General features: G+C 36.7%; 2 protein-coding genes across 2 annotated transcripts; one reads left to right on the top strand and one right to left on the bottom strand.

The window, feature by feature from the left end:
- Positions 1-5,031: 5,031 nt before the first annotated feature.
- LOC149639887 (uncharacterized) lies at positions 5,032-9,615 on the bottom strand. Its single transcript, XM_089850832.1, has 4 exons — positions 9,573-9,615; positions 6,170-6,616; positions 5,725-6,125; positions 5,032-5,646 (listed from the first exon to the last, which is right to left on the bottom strand). Exons 1-4 carry the CDS (start codon positions 9,613-9,615, stop codon positions 5,032-5,034), a joined length of 1,506 nt encoding a protein of 501 aa, XP_089706958.1.
- Positions 9,616-9,638: 23 nt separating this feature from the next.
- Positions 9,639-12,488, top strand: LOC149639886 (proliferation marker protein Ki-67-like). Its single transcript, XM_089850831.1, has 5 exons — positions 9,639-9,649; positions 9,720-9,759; positions 11,883-11,980; positions 12,049-12,289; positions 12,352-12,488. Exons 1-5 carry the CDS (start codon positions 9,639-9,641, stop codon positions 12,451-12,453), a joined length of 492 nt encoding a protein of 163 aa, XP_089706957.1. The 3' UTR covers positions 12,454-12,488.
- The last annotated feature ends 6,544 nt before the right edge of the window (positions 12,489-19,032 follow it).

The raw sequence follows: 19,032 nt of genomic DNA, 5'->3' as shown, positions 1-19,032 counted from the left end.
GTACAATTTAAACTGGAACTTGTATATAATTACGCAAAGTTAATTATAACCCTATTCTAATATACTACAGAATAGATTAACAGCCTTAATATTAAAAAACATCTAATTCGGGTAATTAGCAAAACTAAGGACCAGTTTGATATTGTAATTCTTGAGCTCACTGTTTGTCTTTATCCGCCGGCCGTTTTAAATCTTCACCGTCGCTTGACCATTCAATAATTTTAAATCAACGTTACTAAAAAGGGTAACGCGTCGCTGTCAGTCAGTCCTTGCATAATGTCTGATAATGTTAGACACCAGGTGGTATTACAATATAGGCGAGCTACGCCCGCTATATACATGGCTTTCTTTAAATACCATCTAGCTAAGGACTGTCGAAAGTGAGTGTTTTCTTTAGGGCACGGTCTATTTATCCTCGTGAGTTGCAGCAAGCATAGTTTAAAACACATGTCTAAGACACGTCTATAGAACGTTTCTTCGTGAAAACAATATCCCCCGTAATACCAACAACGCGCCGCAAATTTCACCGAAGCGTGATGTATGGGCCCATACGGACACTCTATTTTAGAAAAGGTTTGCGGAGGAACTATCCACGCTGTAAATCTACTCATTCGGACCGAGCTATTGTTTTGGGGGTTGTTAATAGTCGTAAAAAATTGGGTTACGCTGACAAAAACGCGAGCTTGGAAAAGGTGTTTAGAAATGAACCGCAATGCAAACTGGACATGGGGTTTTTCCAGGATTCTGTGTTGGCGAAATAGTCTCAACCAGCATAAATCCTCCAGAGCATTGAAGGTATAATCAACTGCCATATCGTATTGTATTTCGTAGCTTTCTATTCTATTGCGTTCTTTTCGCTCCTGTATGCAAAATGGGTTTGAAAACCAAAATTTGTTCGCGTTGGGGCTGAACCACCAGCTAGTAAAGATACCATCGTTTTCGACTTTAAAAAAACATATGGTCCGTGTAATTGGAACAACCTCTAACGAGAGCGTGGAGTAAGTTCGCGTCAGGTCTATAATGGTGATTATAGACGTCTTGAATCGTAAACACTAAGAAAGAAGCATTGTATGCCCCTGTCATTTTACGCCAAATGTTCCTTTTCTGCGCGTCCGTTAAAGTATTTTTATCCCAAACATCTCTAAATAAATCATCCCAAGTAAAATCCTTTAAATCAGGATTGTCATAGAGCTTTCTATTCACCCTCCATATCATAGAGCGACCGCAAGGAATTAAACTAGACATTACTTACAAGTGTTTAAGAGCTTGTAAAGCGACAGAAAGCGTCTAGAAAATTTTCGAATGAAGAAAGTATGGAGACTCTGGTCTTTAAATACTCCAAAAAATTGATATTATTTATGCCCCCCAAAAATACATTTTTATTTATTGTGGAGTTGATACTAAAAATTATAAAGGATAATGCCATACCTGCCTATATATAAAATACCCCTATAGTTTAATATTAATATACAATTATTTAGATTTATATCATATTAAAAAACCATTTTTCTCCCTCCCAAAATAATTACTTTTAACCTTCATTAAAATTTTTTCTTTATATAATGCGATCTTATGTGAATTATTCAAATTAAATTATTTAGAACACGCCCAAACAAGCTTTTGCATACGAATAATATTTGTCCCCTCGGGCTTCTATCAAAGTAACTCCTTTTTAACCTTTTATATAACACGATCTCTTTGAATTATTTGCATACGAAAAAATCTTAGACCTCGGAGAGATTTCTAATTTTATGCCTAATTAACTTTTTCCTATTTATTAAATTTTAAAATCTTGAAAGTATTGGCTTATTCAAATTTAATTATTCGAAACACGCCCAAACAAGCTTCTGCATACAAAAAAACTAGGACCTTGAGTTAAATAGAGATTTCTAACTTTATAAATATATATGTAAAAGTCAATTATGAATTTATAGCGGAAAGTTTAACATCTTCTCCTCCCATTATACAAGGTGTTTTTTCGCTTGCCATAAATTAAAATGTGTGAGTTAATACTCGAAAACATGAGAAACACACGAAACAGTGTTACAATTAATTTGTCATATAGGACAGGTCAAGAATTTTCTCTATTATAGTCGCTTTGTTTTTTTTCACCTTTCAACCACAAATACATTAGATTTTTTCTTTTGCGTTACCTTAGAGTAATATTTCAAAGTACATAACTTGTCAAAAATGATTGGCTAGTTTATTTTAATATTTATCTACGCTTCTAGTCAGGTTTCTTATTTGTTTGGAAGAGTAACGGTTGCTTATTTCGGTATATTTATAAACATAATCTCTAGAAGGACTATAATTAAGTCACAATGAATTATCCTATAATATGTTTTACTTAGAGGCATGTATACTTATTACAGACTCTAAAGATAGCTCTAGTATAAAAATAGAAAAGGAAACCGATTTATTTAACACGTTAATTTTACAGCTTAAAAAATAAGCCACTAAGTAACAGTTTTTTAAGACACCCTCCACTCTCTACAGCATATTCAATTTAGTCACAATTAAGGAATGCTAAAATTACTATTTACGGGGGGATCCTGCTGTGCCTTACGCATTCTTGACGCAGATTAAATGTTTTGAGTTTTCGGAATGTGGAGCAGGATCTTCCCTTAAAGATCGTACTAATTGGCTAATATATGAGTTCCGCCTGACAAAAGGATGAAAATATTAGTTTCCAAGTCTTATTTGTCGTTGTTAAAGCTAAAAAAATGTATAAAGATTTATTCTGTATCTAGTTTAAAACTCTAGTCTCGTTAAAATTGGTAAAACGCTTCCGGAAATATCTTTCACTGAAGCCGCGAAGAATGACCTTCTTTTTTTTAGAATCTCTTTTTTTTGCCCCTGGCTATATTGAGGCGAGTAAAACTCGCGCAAATCCAATTTTCTCTCTCTCTTAACGGCTAAATGGAAAATCTAGGTATTTAGAAATGAATTCTTTTGTATAAATATATGGACACTTTAAAAACACAAATAACGCCTTTGTTTGGCTACTCATTTGTTTATTTTGTATTTAATTTTTGTACAAGACGTAAGAGTAAATATCTTTTGTTTTTTAAAATGTGTGTCTGTTTTTTCATTAACTTTTGGCTTTGAAGGGAAAAAGTTTGATTTGGCTCAAAATCAAGTTTTTTTGCCGGCGAATAATAAAAGGCCATAAATTGCTGGCGGGAAAATTTAAACAGCGACGGTCTGTACGTGTTCGAGTTAAGGCAAACGTAGTTAAATTGGTTACCCGTATTAATGGCGTAGTCAGGGTAAATGGTCTGATCTACGTACAATTAATTAAACAGTAACACCCTGTATACGAATCCAGGTTAATCCGAGCTTGTTTATTTGTACACCGGGATTTGAACTCGCTACCTCTTCGTTTACAGCATGAGAAAACCTTGCTTTTCGTCAACTAACCACTGACAACGTTTATTTTCGCTAAGCCAACGGGGACACCCTAGTTAAAACATCATCCTTGGAACATCTACATGGGTAAGTAATCAAACAGTAGCAGGTACATAAGTAATCCACCCATTATTGGTCCAATCAAAGGGGGGTAAATCTATACTTGGACGACACTTGGTTGGACCAGACATAATTGGGTTTGTTTTGACTAGTTCGGAAACCCTTCAATGGGTGACATCTATTTAAAGTACAGTTTAAGGCATAAAATAACAGGGTGAAAGGCAGGGATTGAACTTGTTTCGGGTTTTTTTTTCTTTGGCTACAACCTCTACATCGATAAGCCTAGACTGATCCGGGCTAGTTTCGATTTGTTCAATGGGTAAATTCCCTTAATAGTTACTAAAATAGCCCGCTAGAAGCCATGGCTCGTATAATTATATAATTAATATATTTTAGTTTTGGTTTGAGTCTGAGTCTGGAGGATGACGTTATAGTCACCCAGGTTGAAAGCACCCTCTACGTCTAGGGCTGCTCCGGACTTGTTTTAATTGATTATATGGGTATATTACCTTATTAGTTACTAAAATAATCCGCTAGAAGGAGGGGCTGGTTGTAAGTTTTTTAAATTTGGTACCCTTTACTAGTAGGGCTGGTTCGAACTTGTTCATGACCATTGAACGGGTCACAGCTATTAATGGTTACTAAAATAGTCCACTAGAAGGCGGGGCTGGAGAGAAGTTTTTTAAATATGGCGCCAATAATTTCATATTAGTTTGAGTTGGAAGGATGACGTCATGGATAACCCGGTTGAAAGCACCCTCTACCAGTAGGGCTGGTAGTCCGAGCTTGTTTGGGGGGTTATTAAATAGGTCATTTCCCCTTAATAACACGCTGGAAGGTAGGACTAGAGGTAAGCTGTTTTAAAGTCCGGGCTGGTTTGGGTTTATTAAAGAGGTACCGCCCATTACTAGCACCCTAGCAGGCAGGGTAAGATTGGGGGATGACGCCAAGGTTGAATATAGCTTGTTTTTGTTTTGATTAAGAAGATGACGTCATGGGTGTTGAAAATAACACAAGGTAGGAACTCGTGGTAGTCTGGAGCTATTAAAAGGGGGTAAAACCCCCTTAATAGCATGGTGGAAGGCAGGGTAAGTCAGGTAGGATTTTTTATGGTCCAATCTTTGGTTGGAGGGTTAATCCGGGCTTGTTTAGGGAAAAATGGGTTAAACACCCCCGTTAATATTCATCGACGGCGACATAGCACGGTGGAAGGCAGGGTATGTCAGGTAAGATTTTCTCATACAATAACGTAATCTTTGGTCTTAAATTTAAACGGGGCTCTTGCAAAAAGAACTACACCCTCCGAGCGTTAAGCCGGGCTTGTTTGGGGAAAAATGGGTAAAAACCCTCTGAATAGTCTTAGCAGGGTGGAAGGCAGGTAAGATTTTCTTGTTAAATAACACAATTTTTGGTTGGAAGTTTGGTTTGAAGATTGGTGGATGGGGAGAGGGCGGCCATCTTGGGGTGGCGGCCCTCTTGGATCCATGTCTATCTGTATAGTCCCTACTACTTTTATCTTCAATGGTGTTTTGATTAAGGTACCGAATACATAGGTGAATGTGCTTACAAATCCGGACAAGAACACGTAAATTGGTGAATACACGTGTTGCACGCAACACATATGGAGTTGCATTTTTCACACATTTCTCGCTGCTTAGTAACTATGTACTTCAGATCGTCATTAGCGTCCGTTTCATTGTCTTTCAAGGTGGCTTCGCTCGCGATGGACCAAGAGCATTGCGAGATTGGTTTTACGAGAGACAAAGGCAAATCCATGGCGTGTTTGTGTCTTTTGAAGTTCGCCATGGACTTCCACGTTATTTTCCCCTTTTCAATCTTTATAAGGCGTTGTACTGTTTGGTCACGGTCATAGTTAAATAACGTGGAATGGCACTTGTCAACTCGTTTGTTCTGCTTGCCTTCCAAGTAATTATGCTTTAGAACTTTGTGGAAAGCTTCCAAGAACATATTTGTGTTGATCTGGCTTCCTTTGCGATAGCAAGCAGCCCATTCTTCTTTACAAGAAACCCATTCGTTATAGAAATATTTTCCAAACTCAACAGTTTTTTCGTTTTCTTCCATTTCCGAGAGACAGTTTTTAAGCATGAGTTCAAATTTTTCCGGATGCAACTCGTCCATAAGTATGGCTATTCCTTTAAATAAGTAAGAAGCTACTTCCTTGTCCCCAATTATAGATATTTTTTGCGAATGTCATTTGCCATTGCAAAGCAACTTTTTTGGTTCCCCTCCATTTACTTTCTTCCAACTTGAAAAATACTGAGGAGCCTTGTCAGACATGATGACTTTAGGTACAATTATCCCCGCAGATTTTCTTATTTCTTCGAAAAATATGCTTAGGACTTCTCCATCCTCTCTATTTGAAATCAACCAGGCCACTGGTATACCTTCACGAAACTCATCAACAACAAGAACTGTCACCAATTTAAAACTATAAGCGTTTGTGCCATGAGTTGCATCAAAACATATGTTTTTCCCAAACTCTTGCAGCAAACTACTTTGAAACTGAGTCATTATTCCTAGGGCAAAATCTGGGGGCTTTAAATCCACGTAGTGCATGGTGTCTGCTGGTATGAAGTTCTTCTCGTCGTGTTGTTTCTTATAGATTAAAATGGTGCCGTCATTCTTTTCCAAATACTCTTGAACGTAAGCCTCAACGCTTAAATGATCCTCAGTGTGGCACTCTCTGTAATATTTAGACCGTAAGCTTTGCCGATGTTATTGATATCTTTCGGAAGAGTTAAATGCTCTCTCTGTATGTCCTTCATATTACATCGTAAATCGTCCAAAATTCTTTTCTTTGAAACTCCATTAGTAAGTTTTCCCGCTATCATTTCCCTCGCAGGTTTTGGGATTTGGATGTGGCAAAGCTGAAGTTCGTGGTCGTAATGATTACTGCAAACCTCCGCGTTTACTTTCATAACGCGAATAGCAGCTGTGCAGTGTCCATTTATTTTGCAAGTGCCCATGGATTTCGGTTGTCGTTGATTTTGACTATTAGGTTCATAGTGTCCGGTTCTATTGCAATACCAATATTCAGGAGTGCCAATTTTAGTTGGTTTACCAGTTTTACGAAGTAAATATTGCGTGTGTTGCGTTTTTTCAAATTCCACTTTCCAAGACAAAAAAGCTAGATAGGAACGTCACAATTTAACTACTTATCAAATTATGTTATTAATATCTAATATTCGACTAGGTATATTTGGAGATGATTGCAGTTTCTTGCCCCATAAATTAGAAAGAAAACATCATTAGGTCAAGGTTGCACAAGGAAAAGATGGCTGAACGTTCCGGGACCCTTGGATTAATTGCCCTTAAAGGGGTGAAGTGGAAAATCAAGTGATTTTTTTATCAATTCTTCTACCAATTAATTACAAGACCAGTCTGCATAATGAAACATTCTGCAAATACTTCCGAATGATTTTCAAATTCAAATTAGGTTCAGATGTCAGGAATAAGTTTTAATTTTCACCGCCGACCAATCGCGTAACGCCTTGCCTTTTTATTAACAAAATTCTCGTGGCATGATCCATGTCCCGCGTCACGATTGTCACGATTATCAAATCTCGTGATAAATTTCATTCAACACGGAACGTGACACGAGAATTTTGTTAAGAGGAAGGCAGGGCGTTACGCGATTGGTCGTAGGTCCTTATTTAAAATTATCCTTAAAATCTGAACTTTACTTGAATTTTAAAATCATTCGGTGCTGGTATTTCCTGAATGTTTCACTATGCAGACTGGTCTTGTAATTAGTAGAAGAATCGATAAAAAATCACTGGAATTTTTACTTCACCCTCCCTTTAATCGAAATTTTCAAAGGGAATTTGAATTCATGAGTGTAAATCATGAAATTCATAGCATTAAGAGCGCAAACCGATTGCCCCCACCCCTACCAAAAAAAATGATTGTCTACCATTGGGTCGAATCCCATTGGATCGAATGTCTCGTTCGACCGAATCCCATTAGACCGAATACCGCAATTTGGGCGGTTTTCCAATCATGAATTTTCCTTTCAATCCTATTTTTCCTATGATTTTCCTATTAAACTTCGTGTTATTGCAGAAAATACTAAACCAAACGTAACCTAATATAACAGTAATGTTTTGGAAAAAGGCATATTTTTGGAGAAGTCAATGAAGCTAAATTTCAATATTTTGGAAAAGACGTAACATTGTTAAATGATTTATAAATTATTACTAACCTAATTTAACCAAACCTAACCTAACATAGAAGTAATGTTTTGGAAAAGGCATATTATTTGAGAAGTCAATGAAGCTAAACATCAATATTTTGGAAAAGGCGTAACATTGTTAAATGAATTATAAAATATTACTAACCTAACCTAACCTAACCAAACCAAACCAAACCTAACCTAACATAACAGTAATGTTTTGGAAAAGGCATATTATTTGAGAAGTCAATGAAGCTAAATTTCAATATTTTGGAAAAGGCGTAACATTGTTAAATGATTTATAAAATATTACTAAGCTAACCTAACCTAACCTAACCTAAACTAACCTAACCAAACCTAACCAAACCTAACCTAACCTAATCTTACCTAACCTAACCTAACCTAACCTAACCTAACCTAACCTAACCTAACCCAACCTAACCTAACCTAACCTAACCAAACCAAACCTAACCAAACCAAACCAAACCTAATCTAACCAAACCAAACCTAACCTAACCTAACCTAACCTAACCTAACCTAACCTAACCTAACCAAACCTAACCTAACCTAACCTAACCTAACCAAACCTAACCTAACCTAACCTAACCTGACCAAACCTAACCTGACCTGACCAAACCTAACCTGACCTAACCTGACCTAACCAAACCTAACCAAACCTAACCAAACCTAACCTAAACTAACCTAAACTAACCTAACCTAACCTAACCTAACCTGACCAAACCTAACCTAACCTAACCTAACCTGACCAAACCTAACCTAACCTGACCAAACCTAACCTAACCTAACCTAAAAATAAAATTGATTTTCTTATTAAACTTCTTGATACTGCAGCAAATAATATGTGTTCACCTATAACATTCTTCAATAAATTTCAGAAAATAACTTCCATTTTTGGAAATTGTCTAACCCTAACCTAACCATACCTAACGTAATCTAACCTTACCATTAAGAGATCTCCCTCCCAAGTACTGACGGCGCTCGATGCTGCTTAACTTCTTCGATCATCCAAATCACTTTATCCATTGCGCTACTGGAGCCCTGCAACTCAAGGAAAACGCTATGATTTTATATGTGTAAACCCATCCCATTCAGTCGAAAGCTCTTCCATTTAAATATTCCCATTCAGTAGAAAATCGCTCTTTGGGCTATAAATTGTTTTAAATTTGGCTACAATTTTAGAAATTTGAATTCGATCCAACGGGACTCTATCCAATAGGATATTACCAAAAAAATAGACCAATATCAAAATGTAGGTGAAAACTTAAAACGGTGCTGCGGCAAACTGATAGGGACATGGATTTGGTACAGTGGACTGTTACACAACCTGACCTATAACCTTGCCTACCTGTGATCAGTTTGTGGTCACATCCCCAAATAGGCAATAAAACATCAAATTTAAAATAAAACATAAAATCTAAAATATAACCTGTAATCTAACGTAACTATTCCTGGAACATTTATTACACGTATTACTATTTACCTCCATAATTTTCAAAATCCAATTTTTCGTTTTTAAATTCGAATTGTCAAATGAATTTTTAATTTAGAAATGGTTTTGAAAGACAAGCTACAGTTAGCTTCTTTGCATTTAATGCTAAATTATTTTTCTTCCATTATCGTTTAAAACTACAATTAAAACCTATAGTTAATTCCTGTGAACTAGTTTGCTAAGAGAGAAACGACGATTAACATAAGAATAACCCGATTTCCCGCCAAAAACCTTTATCGTCTGCCTGAATCTATAGGAACCGAGTGAACAGCCCCTCAGTAAATCAGTAGAGAGACACACTGCACACCCCTTTCAAAACCATAAAGTTTATATGGATTAAGGATAATGGTACATGTCCAATTTAGCAATAGAACAACGCGCAAGAGACAGCTAGGTACAGACTCTCAACATTTAGCAATATTATTACACTTAAGGCATCTTTCATTACCAATCCAGTAAAGATACTCCATGGAAAAAAGGTAAGAGAAAAACGGCTAATAACGCTCTGTAATTACTTCCCGCAAAGACCTTCACTTGACAATTTTACAGTAACACCCCCTATATCGCCATATGCCCGCGTCTGACCAACGTAAAAGCACTACTATATTAAGATAAATCGACCAATCATAAAAGAGGCGGTTGAACCCGCCTCCAAAAAAGAGTCGCACATTTAGTCGCAAGTCCGATACATTTATATTAATTATATGCAGTCGACATTTTGGCGATTGTGCCTGCAATTGGCTATTATTAAGATCCAATGGTGGAACCCGGGGGTTCGACGTCATAAACCAAAACGGCGGGGTACACGGCGGGCTTATTTAAATTAATTAAAATAATTTAAGCGATTTCAAAATTTTTTAGACTTCGATTTCATGTTTTGGAAGGTATATAAAATATGTTTACGGAGAGAAAAAGATAAGTTGGAATTTTCCTTTAAGTATAAGTAGTGGCAAAAAAAAGTGTCGTAAGGGAAAAATATATATGAAAAAAAAACAACTAAATATCTATATATAAAAAGCAGCTACAAATCACGTGAATAAATATAATTTTCCACGTGTTTTTTATTCATTGAAATTAATTAATATTCTTTTTTAGGACCTTTTCATTACTATTACCATAAATTATCCAGAATGGTCTCCTTTATTATTACTCCATAGTGGCGTATGTGTTTTTGGCGCAAAATTTTCAATACCACGTAGCTTTAAGACGATTTCTTATTGGTTGGTCCCCTAGCGTCGCGTACTATAGTCCATTTAACATTTGAAATTTTCGCTACGCTATGGAGTATTCGAGTTTCGACATTCTAAGCTTAGGTTTTAACGGTTTTTTCGCGATATAGAAGACCGCGGGTAAAGAATTTTAATCGCGGTTAATTTAGGTTAATGTCGCGTATTAAATGTATATGAAGTTATTATCGCAATCCTCCGTGATTTGAGCATCGTTACGAGTAAGTATTAATTTTAAGTATTTCTTTTTTGCGCGAATCAACAAGTAAGTCGAGTTAGGCTTAAGCAAGTAGTCCACTAAGCCTTGCCACGGATGTGTATTGTAGAAGGAGTAGAGACTAGGCCTCTAGGGCCTAGACATAAGCGTACTAGTGCTCCACGCACAATTTTCGCGCATACCGAGCTAATGTAAACAATCTCTGACGTCACGTGTTTTAAAGAAGGCGTCCGTTTTCTTCTTTCCGGGCTTAATTCATTGAATATTTTCCATATTATAATTAATATAAATAGAAATAATAGTAAAAATAAAAATTTAAATAAGATTTGCAAACGTTGAGAAACTCCCGTCACTCGGAAGTCGATACACAAAAGACCGAGGCTTAACCCTCCTGAACGTTCGTAGCTCGCGGCCATCTTTATTGTTTACATTGGCTCGCCTAGGTTTGGAGGGAGGGTCAAAATTCATACCCCGTTTTTGTGGACAAATAAGGTCAAGCTCTTTTCAATACACATCCGTGGTTAACGTAACGTCACGTATCCAAATAGGGCCGTATTTTCATCGTTTGAAAAATCGCGCGTCCATTTAATTTTCCTAGCGTCTCCCGATCGTCTGCTATATCAAAAATAAAAAAATTGGCCTTCACATTGATAAATCCAGTGCCTTTGCTTCAAGCATTTGTTTTGGTATTTTGTTTGGGTGGTTCGAGTCATATAAAAATGGAAATTGTTTAACTAGTTCGATCAAAGCCTCATTGAAAAGTTAACTTTCATCTTCCGCCACTGCTAAGCCTTGTCCATCACCAGTACTTTCACAGCTGGTTTGAATCAAATTGTTCGGCACATTTTAAAAGAATTTATACAATTAAAAACCAAATTTTAAACTGACGCTTTATAATCTTAAATTTTTAAATCGCCTTGTTTATGTACTCACAAATTGAACGCTCCTACATTACGCAGATCTCTATTTGAAACTTGACATTATTTAAATTACGAACAGAACGCCATCTGAACGCGTTTCTTAAACGATGCTATTAGACTTAGGCAATGGGCGCCCTCTTTCGGATGATTTAGGAACTTAAAACGGTAACGAAACCGTTACGCAAGTGGACTACTCGCTTTAGGAGGGCAGCGTTTTGTACAAGAGAGAGAGATAGAGCGGGATAATTTTTTTTTTCGACCCGGGCCGTCCGTTTTCCGTTTAAAATTTAGGCGCGGATTGTATTTTTCTATGTGGGCTTATTTTCCCTAATTTAATTTAATATTGAAGCTAATTTTGCCGCTGTACGGAAAAATTGGGAAAATTAAACGAACTGGTGTTGATGGGACCAAATTAACTCTCATGGCCCAGTTATGTTTGTTTGGAAGGTATGTTAAGAGTTAATTTTTTTTTGTAGTCGCGTAAATAGTCGATGTAATATCTGATAATTAATCAGGGATCACTCTTGCGATATTCATATACAATTACCAAATGTTTCTAAAAAACATTGCGCTATCGTTGTGGGAGATGATGGGAGGGTTTCTGTAAATGCCTATAATAGAAAATTGATTAATGGCGTAGAAGTTAATGGCCGGACTGATATCAATCACAAGGATATCATGACTGTGTCTGATAGATCTTTTCGTTTTGAATACCCACCCAACTCTGTTTTTAGAACATGCACACCTAGTACTCCGGTAAGGTTTCAAATAAGGTTTGCCCCGACAGCATTTATATATGTAATTAAACAAAATTTCAGCCCCGTACTAGTTCTTATCTTTTGGAACCATCTTTGGAAACCCCTAAGGATACTTCTACTCCTAAAGCCCCAGCTTCCGCGTTTCGTACACCGCGTCCTTAAGCCATAGCATTAAAACCAAGTAGAATATCGAGAGTATCTTCACCAGCTGTAAAAGTGGGAGGTAAAAGCAATCAAAATAAAAAGCGTCAATCCGAATCCCCTAAGCCTGAAACTCCCGCAACTGGAAGTAAAAAACGGAAGATAATCAAATCCCCAAAATCCGTTAGACAAGTAAATTCAAGAAGAAAGAATGTTTCATTTGGACCTTACTTTAGTCCTGAACGTTTTGACTTGAATCTTCCCGCCAATACGCCTGTCATAAAGGGAACCACGCCTAGACGAGTCTCTAAACCGCCCAAATATTTTGGTTCACCCATGGTTGATTCATCTGGAAGAGTTCATCAGGCTAAAAGGAAACAAAGTTTTAACGTTACTCCAATACTGGAAGAAAGGGTAACTAAGTCACCAGCCTCTGCTAATAGAAGGAAAACTTTGTCACCTGGAATGAAGAACTCACCTTCTCCAGAAACCCCATCGCCGACGCCCAAGAGGAACTCTTTGCCTTTACAAGTTTTCCCTGATAAGAGTATTTTTTCTCTTGGATCAAGTTCAATTAATCTGTACTTAAGTAGTAGCTCTCCAGAAACCCCATCGCCCAAGAGGAAGTCTTTGCCTTTACAAGTTTCCTCTGATAAGAGCATTTTTTCTCTTGGATAAAGTTCAGTGAATCTGTACTTAAGTAGTAGCTCTCCAGAAACCCCATCGCCCAAGAGGAACTCTTTGCCTTTACAAGTTTTCCTTGATAAGAGTATTTGTTCTCTTGGATCAAGTTCAATGAATCTGTACTTAAGTAGTAGCTCAGATGTTTCTACAGCCAGTACACCAAGATCTAGAAAAAGTACTCCCAGCCCTGTTAAGAAGGGTTCGAAGACTCCCAGCCCTGTTAAGAAGGTTTCAAAGACTCCCAGCCCTGTTAAGAAGGTTTCAACGACTCCAAGCCCTGTTAAGAAGGTTTCAAAGACTCCCGGCCCTGTTAAGAAGGTTTCAAAGACTCCCGGCCCTGTTAAGAAGGTTTCAAAGACTCCCAGCCCTGTTAAGAAGGTTTCAAAGACTACCAGCCCGGCCAAGAAGGTTTCAAAGACTCCCAGCCCGGCCAAGAAGGTTTCAAAGACTCCCAGCCCGGCTAAGAAGGTTTCAAAGACTCCGAGCCCGGCCAAGAAGGTTTCAAAGACTCCCAGCCCGGCCAAGAAGGTTTCAAAGACTCCCAGCCCGGCCAAGAAGGTTTCAACGACTCCCAGCCCGGCCAAGAAGGTTTCAACAACTCCCAGCCCGGCCAAGAAGGTTTCAACAACTCCCAGCCCGGCCAAGAAGGTTTAAAAAACTCCCAACCCGGCCAAGAAGGGCTCAGGGACTCCCAGCCCGGCCAAGAAGGATTTGAGGACACCAAGTCCAGTTAAAATGAATCCAAAGACTCCAAGGTCAAGCAACAAAGCTCAAAGTTCAGCTAAAACGACTCCTGGAAGGAAAACTACACCAAAGAAAGTTTCCCCAACCCGTACAAAAATTTTAGGCTGTAATTCATCTGAATACGCGCTTTTTTATCGCTACCACGCTGTAATAGGTATATTTTAAGGCTACATTTTCTGCAGCTCGAAAAACGCGAAAATTTAACAAAAATTTCAAAACTGCAAATTGTCTGCCGTTTCTACATTTTCTGTTTATTATCTGTTAATTGTCTGTACTAGCAGAAATATGCAGCGCGATTCTGCAAACGCGATGCAAAAGTAGAAATACCAGCTGCTAGTTTAAAACTGTAATTTGACCACAGTTATAGACATGTTACAGATCTGCAAAAGTGATGGGAAAGTAGAAATCCAACTGCAATTTGACTATATTTATTGACATGTTACAGGTTTGCAAAAGTGATGAAAAAGTAGAAATACCAGCTGCTAGTTTAAAACTGCAACTTGACCACATTTATAGATATGATGGAAAAGTAGAAATCCAGATGCCAATTTAAAACTGTAATTTTACCTCATTTATAGACATGTTACTGGTCTGCAAAACTTATGGAAAAGTAGATATTCAGCTGCCAATTTAAAACTGCAATTTTACCACATTTATAGAAATGTAACAGGTCTACAAAAGTGATGGAAAAGCAGAAATCCAGCTGCCAATTTAAAACTGTAATTTGACCACATTCATAGACATGTAACAGGTCTACAAAAGTGATGGAAAAGCAGAAATCCAGCTGCCAATTTAAAACTGCAATTTGACTATATTTATTGACATGTTACAGGTTTGCAAAAGTGATGAAAAAGTAGAAATACCAGCTGCTAGTTTAAAACTGCAACTTGACCACATTTATAGACATGTTACAGGCCTGCAAATGTGATGGAAAAGTAGAAATCCAGATGCCAATTTAAAACTGTAATTTTACCTCCTTTATAGACATGTTACAGGTCTGCAAAACTTATGGAAAAGTAGATATTCAGCTGCCAATTTAAAACTGCAATTTTACCACATTTATAGACATGTAACAGGTCTACAAAAGTGATGTAAAAGCAGAAATCCAGCTGCCAATTTAAAACTGTAATTTGACCACATTTATAGACATGTAACAGGTCTACAAAAGTGATGGAAAAGCAGAAATCCAGCTGCCAATTTAAAACTGTAATTTGACCATTTTTATAGACATGTTAAAGGTGTGCAAAAGTGATAGAAAAGTAGAAATACCAGATGCTAGTTTAAAACTGTAATTTGACTACATGTATAGACATGTTACAAGTCTGAAAAAGTGATGGAAAAGTAGAAATTCAGCCGCCAATTTAAAACTGTAATTTGACCATATTTATAGACATGTTACAAGTCTGAAAAAGTGATGGAAAAGTAGAAATCCAGCTGCCTATTTAAAACTGTAACTATTCCACATTTATAGACATATTGCAGGTAGAATTTCCTACTTTTGAATACCTGCAATATCTCTCTAAATGTGGTTAAATTACAGTATTAAGTTGGTAGCTGAATTTCTACTTTTCCATCACTTTTGCAGGCCTGTAACATGTCTATAAAAGTGGTCAATTTAGGTCAAATTAAAGTTTTAAATTGGCAGCTGAGTAGTGAACCACCTAAAATATGGAGTGGAAATTAGGTCATTTAATTGGGTCGCCAGCCTTCTACCGCGCTAGACTCGCGCGTGTATACTCGCGTGAGTCTAGCGGGGGGGAGCACTGGTTTTTTATCCGGGGGGGTTTCTCTGAGTTCGTTTATTGGTCGAGAGTGGGGGTCGCTAATTGATTAGGTCTTTTTTAATTGGTTAAAGGGTTAAGGGGCGTGAACTTCTTTAGTCGTGACGTAATCGCCAGATAGAGTTTGTCTGATAAGAGAGTGCTCTCTTTATCTCGGTTATTCGCCTTGAAGAGAGCAGTGACTTCTAATGGAGATCTTTTTACACAGTATGCGTTATATAGTGACGTATCAACGATTCAAAATCTGTTAACGTCTCGAATTTCACTTGAGACGATTTTCTTTACTCCTACATATTATCCGTTACTCGGTCATTGCGCTAGAAAGATATTACAATCAGAAAATTGACTAAACAAGATGTCGCGAATACGTTTAATGGTATTGACAGCGCTGTGTTGAAGAGAATCCCTATTTATCATATATAATAACGTAAATAAAGGCCTTTGTCGGCAATAGGACAAGTTAGTTATAAATTGTCGATAACAAAATTTAGCCCTATGGTTATAAATGAACAAGTTGGATAAAATAAAGAGATATGGTTGAAGACTTGGAAAAATAAAAGATGAAATTTAATATCACTGTATATGTACAGATATAATGATGAAAAAATAAAGGCGTTCATCGGCGATGGGAAAATTTTATAAATTGTTTATAACTAAGTTTAATCTTGACCCAAGGTTTCACTCGAACTAGTTGGATAAAACTAAAGAGAAGCAGATATGGTTGAAGGTTTAAAAAATTAATATTATTGAATCCATACCCCCACAGTAGCGATAATAAGTAATATGACTCCGCTTAAGTGTAATCAGAAAGAGCTATTCATACCCTTACATTAAAGGATATTAATCTTTGACTTAAAGCTAGAAAAGACAACGCTCATTTAGTATAAAAGATCAGACTTAAAGAACGAGATTCATTCGTACCGAAAAAATACTTTACTAACAATTTGCGATAACACATTTCTATAAAAAGGTGAGTACTTTGTACTTTTCAAATGGACTGGAAAATTTAGTAAAAGGGAAATAGTTATTTTATACAGCGAATCAAAGTAAGAGACCGAAATGAAAGAAGAAAATATAATAGAATCCCCGAGAAAAAAACAAAAAATAGAAGACGTTAAAGTAACGTCTTTACAAGATATCGCTATAAATAATTTGATGCATGTTTTTAAATATAAGTTTCATAATGAAAGATATTTTAATTTTAACGATGTAAAAAATTTCATACCGAAAACCTTTTGGGGACACATAGAATCAGTCTTTTTTAAAGCCGCCGAAGTAGATAAACATCGAGCACCTGGAACTTTCGAAGATTTGGATATAAGTATATCAAAATCGTCTATAGAGAGAGAAATAGTTTTCGACGAATCCAGTCCCTTAACGTTCGAAGAATTTGAACTAGTGCATCGCAACCGGATAGAAACGCCACCATTTATCTTATCAAATGAACAAAATCATTTACATTACCAATATTACGTAAAAATATGCTATTGTGGTTGCCCGCAAAATTATAGACGAATATGTCCCGCTTGCTATTTTCATCATAGTTTAAACGATTGTTTAAACGCTAAATATGAACAAGTAACTGATCAGTATCAGGTTAATAGTAAAGACGTGCTACGCAATTTTATCTGGAACTTTAATAAAAGCTGGTGTTCCAACTGCATTTTACAACCATTATTCTCATTAAAAGATGCTGACGATTGCGAACAAACTACTGATTGGCATAGTCCCTCAAATAATTATCCCTTCGAACACGGTTTTATCGGGGAAGACATTAACCGTAACACTGTTCCAAGACCTACAATAGAAGATGCGTTCTAACAGTTAATCACATACAGGCTCCACTCCAACATGGTGCTATTTAAATATCTTAACAATGGATTCATTTTTACGGTTTGAGCCTCGTAACCAGAAAAGGTTCCATTGAGGAGAAGGAAAAGGCCTGGGTTTTATTATTGGTTAGTAGCGCCCATGCCTTTTCCTTTTCCCATACGGTTCTATAATCATCTCTTCGAAAACGGTTTTATCGGGGAAGATATTAATCGTAACAGTGTTCCAAGATCTAAATAGAAGGTGAGTTCTAACGGTTAAAATATATAAAAGCACGGCATTAACGGATGAAATTCATTCGTGTCGAAATAACGATACTATCAACTATAGTTTTTAAGATTGGTGAGTACTAAATATTTATCATTGGATCATTAAATTTCTGGGAAAATTGGTATTCATTTGCTTTCGGAAAGAAATATAGATTTGAAGTGCTTTCCCGCTAAAAAATGTCGGACACTTCATGGTCAGACGATGAGGTTAAACCAGTCGATTTAGCTACTAAATGTCGACCAGAGCTATATTATACGATAGATAAAACATCAAACCGTGTATCTAGGAAATATAGATGCGTTACAACCGAATATAACGTTAAATTCCGCAACTTAGAAGAACTTAAATTAATAAATATTCACGATCAACTTTCTCAAATTTTGAATTCTCTCATAACTCATGTTACGCGAAATGCTGAAGAATATAATTTAATAAGATTCGCCCTGAGCTCTGACGCTTTAGAGAACCCTATCAATTTAAGATTCATGGCTATAAATGAATTAATTTCTGATCGGTTACTAGCTAGTATTGAAAAGGTGGCGCAGTCTAAGCGTAATCTTATACTTGAGGGTACCCTAAAAATTGATGTTATTCTTCTAAAATGTAAAGTTCCAATGGCAAGTACCTTCCTTATCTAGTTTTTGGGCTTATATGTTAAAAATATTTAAGCCATCACGACCCGTCCGCAACCACAAATGAAAAAACGGACCACTAAACATCGGGTCACGTTTTCCCACCTTGTTAAAGTGAGAGTGATACCGTACGAAGATCGAGTCAACTACGAGTTCATAGACGATATTAGAGAACGTTTTAAAAATGGAGAACGGGTTAGAATATCGCCTCCGCTTAGAAACACCGATGACCATTTTACTGGCTGGCCCAAGCAGCTCGGGGAAAACAACGTGGGTAATAAATTTACTCAAATATAAAGACATTATCATGGACAAACCTCCTGATAGAATAGTCTATTGTTATAGTGTTTATCAGGACATTTTTGATGAACTGAAACTCTTTTTACCTATTGAATTCCACGAAGGACTAATTCCTAATGATCCTGATTTTTTTGATAAACGAATAAATAATCTTTTAATCCTAGACGATGTAGCTAACACCTGTACCAAACAGGAGTTTATAAGTAATCTTTTTTGTGTCGGGAGTCATCATTTATCTTTAAGCATCTTGCTGCTGTCTCAAAATGTCTTTAACCCAGGTAAATATTCTAGAAATATATCATTGAACTGTTCTTATATCGTTATGTTTAAAAATCCTAGGGATAATAACCAGGTTCGCT

Source organism: Phalangium opilio, unplaced genomic scaffold, assembly GCF_054372755.1.
Source record: "Phalangium opilio isolate 3A_F unplaced genomic scaffold, DU_Popi_V2 ptg000094l_1, whole genome shotgun sequence".
Lineage (NCBI taxonomy): Eukaryota > Metazoa > Arthropoda > Arachnida > Opiliones > Phalangiidae > Phalangium > Phalangium opilio.
The sequence above is the reverse complement of the archived record's forward strand: the minus strand, read 5'-3'. Positions and strand labels throughout refer to the sequence as shown.

Bases quoted from the DNA above. Each gene is read 5' to 3' on its own strand.
- LOC149639887 (XM_089850832.1), bottom strand. From the start codon at position 9,615: ATGAAAGATGCCTTAAGTGTAATAATATTGCTAAATGTTGAGA. The intron at 6,126-6,169 runs GTGCCACACTGA...CTTACGTTCAAG, and splicing joins CGGTCTAAATATTACAGAGA to AGTATTTGGAAAAGAATGAC. The intron at 5,647-5,724 runs GTAAATGGAGGG...ATTGGGGACAAG, and splicing joins ATTTTTCAAGTTGGAAGAAA to GAAGTAGCTTCTTACTTATT.
- LOC149639886 (XM_089850831.1), top strand. The intron at 9,760-11,882 runs GTAAAAGCACTA...TTAATATTGAAG, and splicing joins TATGCCCGCGTCTGACCAAC to CTAATTTTGCCGCTGTACGG. The intron at 12,290-12,351 runs GTAAGGTTTCAA...ACAAAATTTCAG, and splicing joins CATGCACACCTAGTACTCCG to CCCCGTACTAGTTCTTATCT.